Source organism: Takifugu flavidus, chromosome 6, assembly GCF_003711565.1.
Source record: "Takifugu flavidus isolate HTHZ2018 chromosome 6, ASM371156v2, whole genome shotgun sequence".
NCBI classification, from domain to species: Eukaryota; Metazoa; Chordata; class Actinopteri; order Tetraodontiformes; family Tetraodontidae; genus Takifugu; species Takifugu flavidus.
Window position 1 is genome coordinate 2,336,512 of NC_079525.1, and position 14,163 is coordinate 2,350,674.

General features: G+C 44.8%; 1 protein-coding gene and 1 long non-coding RNA gene across 2 annotated transcripts; one reads left to right on the forward strand and one right to left on the reverse strand.

The window, feature by feature from the left end:
* Positions 1–781: 781 nt before the first annotated feature.
* Positions 782–7,321, reverse strand: LOC130527135 (uncharacterized). The gene is made up of 3 exons (XR_008950938.1): positions 6,669–7,321; positions 1,756–1,829; positions 782–1,698 (listed from the first exon to the last, which is right to left on the reverse strand). It is a non-coding gene; the product is annotated as an uncharacterized LOC130527135 (long non-coding RNA).
* smox (spermine oxidase) lies at positions 5,927–13,225 on the forward strand. The gene is made up of 7 exons (XM_057035328.1): positions 5,927–6,051; positions 7,692–7,913; positions 8,488–8,714; positions 9,750–9,923; positions 10,333–11,077; positions 12,207–12,367; positions 12,701–13,225. The coding sequence occupies exons 2-7, from the start codon at positions 7,715–7,717 to the stop codon at positions 12,854–12,856; spliced, it is 1,662 nt and encodes a 553-aa protein (XP_056891308.1). The 5' UTR covers positions 5,927–6,051; positions 7,692–7,714; the 3' UTR covers positions 12,857–13,225.
* The last annotated feature ends 938 nt before the right edge of the window (positions 13,226–14,163 follow it).

Consider the following 14,163-nt stretch of genomic DNA (forward strand, 5'->3'; position numbering starts at 1 on the left):
TGTCATGTCAACGGGCCCTAAGGGCCATCATACATGTCAGAGCACATTTCACATGTCACCTGACAGGTGTGTTCAGTTCTGTGAACCTGGGACGGCGTCACAGGTGTGCAGCATTCTAAGGCCAGATTGTTCCAGTAAAAGGTGTTTTGAACCACGCTGACTGTGAGTGGTCTCAATAACAATGGTTCAATGTCACCTCTCCCCATTGGTTGTCCCACCCCACCATTATGTGAGTAGTTGTTTGAGCTCCGAATGTGGGTGTGGAGTTCTTAAATCTTTACCCCCAGATCAGTTTTTTTCAGAACCGAAGATGCTGATTTGGGTTTATCTTCTGACGAAAGAAGACAAGCCCATTTGCCTGCGGATCGATGCCCTTGAATAAACGCTGTTGTATGTCACAACTTCTGCAACACAAAAGTGCTCAGCACACATGTATGTAAATTGTGTTAATGACTGTTTCCTCTTGTTTAGACCTTTGGTCTAGATATTGCTTTGTTTTCTCACGGCTCTTCCAGTTTTTCTCCTTTTCTGCCACGGAAACTTGGAAACACAACTGGACCAGGAGCCTGGTGAAACTTTAGATGAGTCTCTAGTCACTCTGGCAGTGAGTCGCTGTGTGGTATCAGATCGCAGCAGTGACCTGCAGCTGCTCCCTAATGGCTCCGTGAACAACATGAACTGAATTAACCAGGGATGAAGATTCAACATTAAAATAGCAGCAGCACAACAGCAAATGGGACGTTAAGTTAAAAACGGATTGTGATCCAGACAGACAACCGCAGGCTTTTGGAAAAGCTTTGTACTGGTGCATTTGGTCATCGTGCAGATACAGGAAATGTTTGTACAGTTCATAGGAAAGTAACGTCTTGACATGAGAATTCAAATTACTTAAAGGAATCCATTACTTAGCGCAACAGCCTGAGGTGGAGAATTTGCACAAGCATTAAATGCAAGAAGTTTTCCGAGAAGAGTTACAGCTTGAAGGGACGCGGAACTTTAAAGATCACATGTGACTGCGCTCTTAGAATGTCGGCCAACACATTTTCACACTGCTGCCAAAACAGAGAAGTACTTGCACACATAGGTGCTTTAATAAAATCCATGTTTTAACACGCATTAGAACATATGTCAGCAGATGCTAAAGGAGCAGTTCCCCAGTGTCGTCACACTGACACACATTTTTTTCAGACCATTCAATGATGATGAAGAAAACAATGAAAGAAATACGACATATACAGGAATCCTTATTAACTGTCACATGCTTCCAGTGTGGGTTACAGAAAGGCCCCAGCTCAGAATTTGGTCCACGTCCTTCTGCTACGAGGACAAAAAGTTCCAAAACCTCCAGTTGTGACAGAGTGAAATTCCCCGTTAATGTTTCCACAAACCAGTGTCTCCAGTTCTGAGGTGACAAGAAAGTATGCAATTGAGCAGCATCAAGGGTATGTTTGAATTATAATTTTTTTTCCCTCACGTGCATAGTTCAAGTAACCAAGAAACCTGAAATACACATCAAAAATATTGTCGCTTTTAATAGAAATGCAGGATTTCTTGAGTCAGTGAGGCAGCATTTCCTGCAGTCCGGGTGACATTTCGACTCAGGGTTGTGCGGCTGCAGTGACTGTTTTGAAAGAGGAGAGGTCTGCGGTCACATAACTCCCTAAGCTCCCCGCCGAGACGCGTAGCAGAGGGTCTCGCCTGTGAAAAGACGTCCAGTGACAAATACAGGCCAGATGGAAACAAGTGTTTGCTTACCTCACACCGTGCAAAGTATGTCGCTGTAGTGCAAGTGCAAAAATCTTCTTCCCATAATGGAATCTGTGCTCCACCTTTAAAAAAAATTAATTAAAAAAAATCAATATCTTTACATCTTTGCATTTAATTTTGAATATTAGAATGGTGGCCGTCTTCTATAAGCAATCACGCTCAAACAAAAATAATACAAGTTAAAAAGAGCAACGCACACGCCCTTTGAACTGTAACATCCTGCCTCTACTGACCTCCTGTGAAAATAATTGGGCGAGGGTGTTGGTCATTCATTGCTTTCCTGTGCTGCTAAAATTACCTCCACATGTGGAGCGGGCGCGTCGCGTCACCTTTCGCCCCCATTGATGCTTTTCACTGTAAGACCGCCGGATGTGACAAAACCGAGGAGACAATCAAGTAATCATCAGACATCTTTTTGAGTCTTTGAGCCAAAGATAAAGCAGGAAGCTTATATTCTTTATCGTCCTCCTCCGCCCGTGCGGGGTCTATTTTTGTCCACTTTATCTGTCCGATGTGACATCTGTGCTGAGGTCTTCAGCTGCGGTCCGACTTGCATGCATGTTTATTTTTCTATTGTGTGGCTCCAGAAAAGATGTTTCATCTTGACATGCAGGATCTGTATCGCTCTGTTACCGTGATTACCAGGACTCTACGGAATTTGCTGAACTGTCCATTTCATCCTTGATAATTTGTATTATTTGCTTCATTATCATTGACTGCAGAAGACTGTTATTGTTTCCATAACTTGCTCTACTCAAAAATCACTTTATTCCCTGTATTTGCGGCAGCAATGACCAAGTTACCAGCCAGTCTTTAAGCATATTTGCTCTTTGTTTAAGTCAAACTGCTCAGCATAAACAGGCTGGTTCAGTTTCTCACCAATATCTGCGGCATGAATGTGAACAGCTTGAGCGCTGCACTGATCACAGAACAGCTGGTGGGAGTATCAGGAAAAGCTGAGGCCTTTGATCCGTAATGTCAGTTCAGCCGTATTTGTTCCTTTTTTGTTTAAGTTAAAATACACTTGTGCTGATTATAATGCTTACATAATGAGGGTTTTAAAGTGGGTCATGTTTACAGCATGCCTTCAGGTTCCCTTTAATGCTCCACAGAGGAAGGAAGTGCTGCACCTTCTTTTCTAAAAAAAGACAAAGTTTGTGACCTCCTGAGCTGCTGTTTATGGCTATATGTTACATTACGGTCGATGCCACAATGGCACCACATCGCGCAATTTTCATGGCTTATTATTTAGATCGAGCCGCATCATCAGCAAGGCCGTCACATTCAAATTGATTCTTGATTTAATTTGCCGGAAAGGATGATGGTTGCTGCACTAGTTCCTCAACGGTTTTCCCGATTTTTACCAACTCAGCATAGAAACAAGACAGTTTTGCCCTTTTTGTTGTTGAATGCACTCCCAGAGACGGGGCCCCTTTGTTGGGCGGCCTTTTTATGCGCAGCACCCCCCTAATTTCATGTTGTGGCTGAGGAAGCCAGTTAAAGAACTGGGAGGGGGGTCATTGAGAGGAGCGAAATTCAGCTGAAACATTTTGTGACAGAGCTCCTTGTTACAACAACACAAACTCAGACCTCTTGCCAAGACCTGTTGCGCAACCAGTGGTGTGATAGTACACACAAAAGGGAGAGAAACAGAGGAAGGGGCAACAGAGAGGAAGAGGGACAGGAAAAAAATCTGGGAAATCTATTAAAATCCTCCTCATGCTTGAAAGTTGCAACGCAATTCCGTCTCGGTGTTGTGATTTTTTTAAATAAAAAAAAACATTTTTAAACATGACCTCACACAGACGTTTAAAGGTTGATTCATGATACGGACTTCAGTGCTGTCTCAATATTACATGTGCAATGGAAATCAAATTTTACACTCCATTTACACGTCCATGCATTAAAACACCATATTTACACCAAGTGGAACCATTTTTTGGTTTAAATCCACAGTGATAACTGCATCTGTACACCGTATCTTTGGATTCAATAACATGAATCAGTGTTTAACCTCCTGCTCATCTAACCTCCCCTAAAAGGGACCCTGAAGTCTGACCTAGTTACATCACAACAATAAACCTGCTGTCATTTATTTCTCCACGCTGGTGCAGGAAATTAGAAATAGATCTCTGCAGGATTCACGCAGGCTGCTCTTCGCATTGGCCCGACACCATTAAAGCCAGTGGGATCCTGCTGAGACACTCTCCCCTTTGCCAACCTCCTGTGCATGTTCCGTCAATGAAAGCCACTCTCCTCGCCCGCTCCGGTCCGTTACCATGCAGAGGAGCCCCTGACAATACGCGCAGGCCCGACGCTGGCCAGACTTACAATGTGAGGTCTCTGTGGCCCCTCCTGGACCAACACACAGAGGCCTTTCTCCAGGCCCACAGCAGCATTCCTCCTGCAGTTTAATTACTCAGCAGGCACATGTGTATTCACGTGCCAATCGCGTCACGTCAGCCAGAACGCCATGCAAGGTGATCAAGATGGGACAGGAACATGTGGGCCAGTGCGTAACAAGGACACTGTTTTCCTGTTATTACGTAATTCTGGCAATAAAAGACACAAGGCGACTGTTCAATTTGATGAATCCAATTAGGGATTCCGCAAATTTCCTGCCACCGGTGTTCCCATTGGATGACAAAAAAAAAAAAATCAATTTCAGATATTTTTAAAGATGATGATAAAATTCGGGGCAACAATGACTATAAATGTGTGTGTGTCTGAACATCCAAGGACTTTGGACCCAGCTGAACAGCCACAGATCGGATCGCTTGAGTTCAGGTGCTGTAAAAGACACAGCTGGGAAATCTGTTTAAACAGCTTCTGGAGTTTGAGCTCTTATTCCATTAAAGTTACAGCTCAACACACGTAATCAAGGCCTCAGATGAGTCAGAAACATTCAAAAGTCGGGGCTGGCGCAGTTTCACAAGACTAAACAAAGGGACAAAGGGACCAGATCAACCAGATTGTCCTGCAGATACATCGGGAGATCAGGCTGACTCGTGAAAAAAAAGAGTTAAGGGACAAGTGCTACATTAATGTTACGTTTATCTATGATTTACACACTTAATAATAAACAATAATCAATCTGAAGGAAACTGTCGCTTCATTTTATGGGGAATGTTCATCACTATTCTGATAAAGACCCCTCTTTCAGCAAGGTGCATAAAGGGGACGGAAGGCATTCCACACATTGAAAACTGGGAATTGTGGATGACACTCCAGTGGCATGCTCATCCAGACGACTTCCTATTGATTTATGGGCTGGAACCTGCAAACAAAACAGCTGGGGGTGGTCTTTTCAGACGAGTCAAAGGGCCGAGGCACCAAAACAAACAGTGCGTGCTTCCTAAAGAGCTTCCTGCTTGTCAAGATGAAACAAACCCAATGCACTCAACGTTCAGCTCGTTCGCAGCGCTGAGTCATTCAAAGTTATTTTTCAACTGAACCCGACCGACAACAATGTTGTTGTTGATGAGGAGAGTGTGTTTTATCATTATAATTCCTGTAAAGGGCTCCGGGCTGCATTTCAAATTATTGTTCTCCTTTCCAGCATTCATCTTCTGTTCTGTGCTGTTTACTCCTAAAGGGGTGGGTTGGGGGGGTGGGGCTGGTAGTGCAGCTTGTTCTAGCAGGGTCAGGAATGCATCCGGGGAGGTGGGTCACCTGTCCGCCACAGGGCACACGGGTGTCTAACTACAGCTGACAACGATGCCTTATTATTGTGGGCAATGTCTTGTGCACATGGGATACAGAGTCACACTTGTTGTCCATCCCTCCATCCATCCATTCCTCCATCCATCCATCCATCCATCCATCCATCTACACTCCTGGAAAAAATCCACATGAGCACAGTGAGAAGATGTAAACTCCACATAGCAATTATTATTAAGATCATCATCATCATCATCATCATCATTTGCAGTTGTGCACAATCACACAATTCCCCGCAGTTGCTGCATAAATTATTTATACTTGATAATTATCATGTTTATTATTATCGTGTTTGCGCGACGCATTCAGCAGGAGGGAAAAGAAAAGCGGCCGAGCCGTCAGGCCTGCGTGCTCGCGCGCGCGTGCACGCGTGTGGAGGTGGAGGGCCGGACTTTGCCGCCGTCGTCATCGTCGGTTCATGTTTTATTAATCAGGAGGCTGCGGCCAGCGAAACTGGCTGCTTCTGGTTTCCAAGCATAAATACAAAGCGGAGCCGGTGAGAGGGAGGAAAACAAGCAGCACAAAGGGAAGCCAGATTTAAAAGCCGACCACCAAGAGAGTCAGGTAAAATAAAATGAAATAAAAAGAAGAAAGAAACGAGTTACATTTAACGGGACCGTTGCTCCGTTTCCCGAAAGAATGGAGCGGCGGCGGCGAGTGACGTGATCCTGAAAGGTTTTCAGCTTGAATGAGGACACCTAACTGGGGATTCTCTGACAACAGCTGGTTTGCTGCTGGCGCCGTGACACCAAGTGATTGCAGGCTGTTTCCCTTCAGTCTTGCACGACCAACGGAGCGCAGATACCAGAATACAGATTTTTATAAAGCGGTGCGCGTTTGTGCGTTCATCGCTCCCGTTTAGTGGGACGTGCGGCTTCATCGCGACTGAGGCTGATTCTTTGCAGTTTCTTTGATTGTTTTGACACGATTTGTACCTATGATGACTCTTTCCGAGCTGAGGAAGACAGTCAAGTTGTTGTCGATGCCTTTAGTTGTTAGTTTTCCGTTCGGTCAGTTAATTGGCCATAAATACGACTCAATTTGCGTTATGGCTTTTTCGTAGATCTTTTTAAAGTTGTATTCTGGCTTTCATGGATTCATTGTTGGCATGAATCTTGTAACTAAGGGTGATTTACCAGCATAACGTATAGAAATGGGTAAAAAAAAGAGAGAGTGCTGACCTGCAGAGGGAAACTTGACCCTGTCATTTTCAGAGGCTGATCCAGATGTGTCAGTGTCGTGGTCAAGGGCAACATCTGGGAAACTAACCCGACATTCATGTGTGTTAAAACACGGGGATTCTACACAAACCTGCAGACATCACAGTAGAGTAGAAGTAGAGTAAGGGATTCGACGCGGAACTTCTTGCTGACTTGCTTTTTTTTTTTTCGCACCATCTATTTTGTCACATCAGATAAAGGGTTGACTCAGCTGTGTGCGTGCGTGTGTGTGTGTGTGTGTGGGGGGGGGGGAACAAACAAGACATTACCTCTTAACTGTGAATGGTCTGCTAAAAAGAACATATCAGTCATCTAGGGAGGGAAAACAAAGCAGGTGAATACATTTCCCAGAAGGCAACGGGGGAGTGTGTCAGAAATGTTCCATGCTTGCTCTGTGTCCTTCAGTTTTGCGCCATTGTGCTACAAAGTGGGACCTTTCTGACCTCAAATTCCACCTGAATGATTTCACCCTGACTCACTGTACAGTTCCTCTAACTCAGACATTAAACATTAAGCAGTTTGAAGATCTTTACATCTGACTCATGCTTACGAGAAACTGAAAATCCAATTCTTTGAACCACAGAAGTCGGCTGTGAATTTTGCAACCTCTAATCATACTAATGCAATAATTTTAAAGCTTTTGCGTCAGAATCTCAAATGAATGATTGAAATGAATGGAAACGTATTAGAGTTACAACAGCACCATTAGGAAGGTGTGTGAGTGTGTGCAGGTTGTGTGTGACGTGTGCACTCATGTTGCAAACAGCAGCAAGTTCCAAGTCTCAATGTTCATGACGAGCTTTACATTCCAGCAAACACCCTGTTATTAAAGGCCTCAAATGCTGTCTGTTTCAAAAACAGTGTTTAAATAAAATCCTCCAGTGTCTTCAGTGCATATTAAGTTCACAAGTCTGTTTTTTTCTATCTTATTCCCTCTGATGACAAGTCTTTTATTTTAATTTTTATCTCGGCCCACCTTTTCAGAATCCAAGAGGACCTTGGACGGCATGCAAAGTTGTGAAATTTCCTCAGACGGCACTGATGATCCTCTCAGTAGTGGCCCTCGGCGTCCTCGAATAGTAGTAATCGGTGCCGGCTTGGCTGGCCTTGCTGCAGCTAAGACCTTACTAGAGAATGGCTTCACCGATGTCACAGTTCTAGAGGCGTCAGACTGCATCGGCGGTAGAGTCCTCAGCGTTCAGCACGGTGAGAAGACGCCCTCACGTTCCTGCTGGAACACATCGTGTACACCATCATTTAGAGTGACAATAATGTTGGTTTTAGCTTTCAGTCGTAAACATTATACAGATCTGTAATTTCAAGACTTGACCAGAGAGCCTCTTTTTTGTTTGTAGGCACTTGAATTGGTACAAGAACGCTGCACTGAACGCCGCATAAAGCACCATTTGAACGAAATATAACAAAGAATCCCCTGATACAAGTAGGAGTTCGACATTGGAGAGTTACACGTTTGAGAGTAGGCCAGTCAGGCTTGTTGAAAGCAGCCTTTATTTCCAAAACGTGACACTGAAAATGTGTCTATGTTGAGTGTGCGAGATAAATCGCTGTTAAAATATTAAATGAAGAAACATATAATTAAAGTGCCGTGTGTTAGATTCCTGCCGTCGCACTGTGTTAATGGAAGTGAACTCCTTCTGGAAGCTGGTCGCGGCCAACACTGCACGATTGTGCCTTCATAAAACAGACTCACAAACAGTTTAACAGAGCCGCATTGAGTTCAAAAGGTCCCGCTCATCCATGCTCCTTCTCCAATTTGTAGGAAAACCCGTTTTTGAGCTCGGAGCCACTTGGATCCATGGCGCCATCGGGAACCCGGTGTACCACCTGGCGCAGGAGAACGGGCTGCTGGAGCACACCACGGACGAAGAGAGGAGCGTGACCCGCATCAGCCTGTTCACCAAGAAGGGCGTGTCTCATTACCAGACCAACCTCGGGAGGAGGATCCCCAAAGATGTGGTGGAGGAGTTCCGGGACTTATACAATGAGGTGAGGAGACGCGATTCACACAGGTATGACATCGCTGGAGCACGTGCAGAGGAGTTTAAGAATAAATAAGAGGCATAGATAATAATTCTGTTTTGCTGGATAGAAGAAACAGTGAAAGCTAAGACAAACTTGTAAATCTTAATCGGGCCAGAAGAAGAAAGCTAACAAATATAAGACAGCTGAAGACTAAACCATTATTGGACCAGCCTGCAGGTGGGTCGCCCTGAATAGGCTGAATTCACCAGCCTATTATTACGAGTCTGCTTTTCTGTTCTGAAGTGGCTCCAGCCAGAGCCCGATCACAGAAACGCACTAAGTAGGTCACGTATGGAAAATCAGTTACAGTGAGAAGCGGCCCCCCTTTTCTCTTTTTGAATGGTGTGTGTATTCTGGTGACTGTGCACCAAAGTCATCCTTGTACAAAAAGAACTGGAGCTGTCTCAGCCACGACACGTGGCAGCGCTTGAAAACGTCTCCCTCATCCTTTTAAAAGCTTCCTCTGACTTTAATTATATATATTGTGAGTCCTAAAGAAGAACGCTGGAGGCTTATTATTGAAGCCACATATAGAAGTTGAGTTCTACAAGCTTCTTTTTAACAAAGGGACAAATGTCATTGTTATTTCCCCTTTATTCTCCTTCTGCTGAGCTTCCTGCTTTGTGTCATGTAGGCTTTGGCTCCTCAGTGTCTTCAGTTCTGCAGTTGTTGATCTCAAAATGTCACTTGGAAAGAAAAAAAACACATTGAACAGGGCTTTACCTTAAACAAGAGTCCACTTAAGGTGTCACTCAAGCACTTCATTTAAAGATTTTGGCTTCTTCTCTTCTGTTGATACAAAACACACCCCATCCCTTTCGATATACTTTCAGACAGTCTGTCGCCAGCTAACCTATAGTCAAGTTTTATAAGTTTTTTTTATAGTTGTGATATTTCCCAATCGCGCTGCCTCAGAAACCACCCGGCTTTAGTTACATTATTCCTCATTCCACTTCCTGCTGAATAACCCTTTTTCTCTGACTCTCCGTCCTGCTGTAGGTGTACGAGCTGACTCAGGAGTTCTTCCAGAATGGGAAGCCGGTCTGCGCCGAGAGCCAGAACAGCGTCGGCGTCTTCACGCGTGACCTGGTGCACAAGAAGATTGTGATGGACCCTGATGATTCTGAGAGCACCAAGAAGCTCAAACTGTGCATGCTACAACAGTACCTCAAGGTGTGTGTGTGTGTGTGTACGAATGTTTATTGTAAGATGTATTTATGCTAATTCCCTCAACATTAAATGGTATGTTTGCTTTTGCTGATTAAAAACTCAAAGTACTAGTTTGACCCTTATTCTTATTTATGTGGATAATTACATTTTTGTTTACTGTGAAACAACTGTATAGACCACATAAGCTCAGCTAGACACAAAGATTGGAAATGAGTTGCTACCACAAGATGACTATCAGGAAGGTAATAAATCTGAAGATGAACCAAACTCTAGTTATTAGCTGCAATTAATCTCCTAACATAAATCAGACATGTAGCACCGAAGAAACATTTATTTGTCGTTGCTATAAGTAAGAAAATCAACTGAATTTGAGCTCACACTAAACACTTTGTCGGCAATTCTTTGGTTTCAGGTGGAGAGCTGTGAAAGCAGCGCTGCCAGCATGGATGAAGTCTCTTTGAGTGAGTTCGGTGAATGGACAGAGATCCCCGGTGCACATTTTATCATTCCTGAGGGGTTTACCAAGATCGTGAAGCTCCTGGCCCAGGACATCCCCTCCCGAACCATCTGCCTTAGCAAACCAGTCCGCTGCATCCACTGGAACTACTCGGCGCAGCATCAGGAGGCGGTTGCCAAGAGTGGCAACACCGACCTGGAAAACAACCACAACAAAAACAACCACAGTTGCCAACCTCACGATGACGCGCTGATCCTGGGTCACCCCGTTTACATAGAGTGCGAGGATGAGGAGTGGATCGCCGCTGACCACGTGATCGTAACGGTATCGCTGGGCGTTCTGAAGCAGAACCACGAGACCATGTTCTCGCCATCTCTGCCCGAGGACAAAGTACTGGCCATCGAAAAGTTGGGCATCAGCACCACAGATAAGATTTTCTTAGAGTTTGAGGAGCCCTTCTGGAGCCCCGACTGCAACAGCATCCAGTTTGTGTGGGAGGACGAAGATCAGCTGGGGCAGCTGTCCTACCCCGAGGAGCTGTGGTACAAGAAGATCTGCAGCTTTGACGTCCTCTTTCCACCCGAGCGCTACGGCTACACGCTAAGCGGCTGGGTCTGTGGGCAGGAGGCGCTGTACATGGAGCGCTGTGATGAAGAAACTGTGGTGGAGACCTGCACTGAGCTCCTGAGGCGCTTCACGGGTGTGTATGTGTGCGTTATCCACATGATCTAAGCAAAGATCTCTTATTTAACTTCAAAGTGTATTCCAGCTCACACGCTGACGCAGTTGCATTGACGCAGCTCAGTGAATCACACAGCCCATCGTTTGGCTTGGGTCACTGGTTCTGCTCTGATGTAAGTCGCCGTTCCTGCGCGGATAACTCAGGCGAGTGACTCAGGTGCACGATTCGAGGCCATTCGTGGAGCAGACAACTGCTTTGACAGAGCTACAAAAGCACAAAAATGACACGTAATGCGAGGAACTGGGAGCGATGCAGCCGTTTCTGGAAAAACAACCTATTCTGAACAAAAATGCCCACTCTTACATGCGCCGTTGCTCCTGTTATATGGCAATTATTCCTCATCGGAGGTAGAGAGGAGCATTAGGGTCTATGCCAGCAGTCACTGGGCGAGAGGCAGGAATACCAGTACAGTACAGGACGTACACGTTCCACTCATGCACTCGCAGTCTCCAGTCGACCTAATGTGCAGGGTTTTGGACTCGAGGAGCCCCGGAGAGGACGACTTGATCTGAGACTACTAGAAAAGCTAATCTAACCTCACTTAGCGCGTAACCTCGGTCTGATTGTAATATGCTTGGAGGTATATTGCCATCGGAACGCTCTGCCGACACCGTCCTCACTCACAATGGCCCCCTTCTACGGCGAAAACACACGAGGACAGGACAAAGTAGGACAGTTCATCCCCTCTTGTCACCGCTAATAAATACCCCCTCATCTTCGGAAGTAGCGATTCTCTCCCTAGGAATAAAGGCCCCTGTGACACGACTGCGGCGATGCCGTTTGTCCTTTAACAGCAGATTAAAGAAGAGAAACTAACCGTGAGTCAGATTATTACAGGGAAAACTGATTGTCTCATATATGGGTCACCGTGTGAGAGCCAAACCAGCCATAATGAGGTCAATAGAGATCTTATAGTCGTATCTATAGGACACAGTGACACGTTCCACTCAGGGTGGATTAATCCTGACAAACTGACAATTATATATAGACTGTTGGCTGCCTGCCGAGTTGATTAGTTTTAACCGATCGGCCGAGTGCTCCCCTGCCCCGTCATGTCCTAATCTCCCACCTTTCTCTTTGCCCACAGGGAATCCCAACATTCCAAAGCCATGCCGCATCCTGCGCTCCTCGTGGGGCAGTAACCGCTTCATCCGAGGTTCCTACTCCTTCACCAGGGTGGGATCCAGCGGCGGGGACTTTGAGAATCTGGCCACCCCTCTGCCTTATGCCAACGTCACCAAGAGCCGGGTAAGAAAAAAGAGGGCAAAGAGGTTTCTTAATTAGCATCATTTCTTTAGTAACGGCTCCGGCCATGTGAGAGTTAACGTCTAGATCTGCGAACTTCCTGGCAAACAGTTTTAGAACTGTATCCTATATGTGGTTACAGCTTGTATTGACTCTTCAGCTTTAGATTTAGAAGGGTGGAGCTTTTAAAATGCTGGTGCCTAGTTTTGTTTGACACTTTCAACATGACCTTCCCACCCCACCTCAGGCTATAATCCAAAACCTTCTGGAAAGATTCCCTCAATGCCTTTTTCTTCATCCCCCCCCCCTTCTCTTTATCTCCATCATCCCCCACAGCCTTTACAGGTCCTGTTCGCTGGGGAGGCCACTCACAGAAAATACTATTCCACTTCCCATGGTGCTTTGCTCTCCGGACAGAGGGAGGCAACTCGCCTCATAGAGACGTACCAGGACTTACACAGAGCCGAAACCACAAAGCCTAACATGAAATAAAATCTTATAGATGAGAGAAATTACTACCAAACTGTCAGGTTTTTTTCTTTTCTGTCTCGGTGATTATGTTAGAGCTCGGGCATTATTACAAATGGGTATTATTTCTATCGTACTGTAGCGTCCAATCAATTTTTCTTTCATATGCACAGTTCTGAAGATGCCAATGGTGCTGTCATTTATGTCATGTTGTCTATCTACTCAGTGATTCATGTTTATAACCTGTTTTTAATTAAAAGAAAAAAATCATCTCAATTGTAACCGTTGTTTGTAAGTGCCTTCGATGTTACATTATATTGTTTTGAGATTAACAGAAGTACTCAAATCCTGAAAGTTTTATCATAATAAAAGGTTTATCATCATCAAACAGAAGGATGTGGGGATTTTTTGGTTCGTTTTGCTAAAATATTGTGCAGTAAGAGTCGCAACATCTTCCTGGCGTGAGCGCTCTACAAATCGTGCAAGTTCTGTCGTCTCTTTCAATAAACAAGAGTGAGGCAACGTGTTTGTGCACGTGGAATGACCCCCCCCCCACCCCCACGGAACACTTTGTTCCCTAGAAATTACTAGGAGCTATATTTTCCAGTTATACTGAACACAGTTCTTCTGTTCTTCTTCACTCTTTTTTAACACTTTGACATCACACAATAAATTACCACCATGTAATGGTCATAAAGGTCAAGAGCGGTGACCCGTGTTTGGTGACCATGGCAGCAGAATTTCTCGTTGAAACTGAATCATTATTAACTTTTTACAGTCGCTCCCTTCCTGACACCGTTCCCTCCCACTAGCAGCCACAGAGCAGCACTGACCCCGTCTGTGTTTAGAAAGGAAAGGAGCGTGTGATGGGACCATTTCGCACGGATGAGGAGTCCAATGATTCACAGGAGCTTCCTTTTATTTGGAATGCGTCAGGACCTTGAAGACTTCAGAAAAAGAAAAAATGAACTGATAGCGAAAGCTCCATCACCAACACAGCAGTTTTAGCAAAATAAAAGCACAAAACCAAGGATGAAGGATCTAAAGATTTAAGATGTACTTTATTCATCCCCGTAGGGAAATTGAATAAAGGAGGCATTGTGCGTCTGTTAGTTATTTGTAATAACGACTGTCTTTATTACCGTAGCTAATGTAGGTTTTTAAACTTCATTAAATTGTAAGGGCAGATATTGGTTGGGTGAAAGACTGCTTTTTTACAACTCTGGAAAAGAAACAACAACCGTGAATGGAAACTCACTGAAAGCTACAGATCCTAAAAATGGCACGTTTTGGTGTATAAAAGGAAACATGATGTCACTGTTCATGTAGAT

Excerpts from the sequence above, each read along its gene's own strand:
- smox (XM_057035328.1), top strand. The coding sequence starts at position 7,715 with ATGCAAAGTTGTGAAATTTCCTCAGACGGCACTGATGATCCTCTCAGT. Across the intron at positions 9,924-10,332 it reads TGCTACAACAGTACCTCAAG|GTGGAGAGCTGTGAAAGCAG; the intron begins GTGTGTGTGTGT and ends CTTTGGTTTCAG. Across the intron at positions 12,368-12,700 it reads CCAACGTCACCAAGAGCCGG|CCTTTACAGGTCCTGTTCGC; the intron begins GTAAGAAAAAAG and ends CATCCCCCACAG.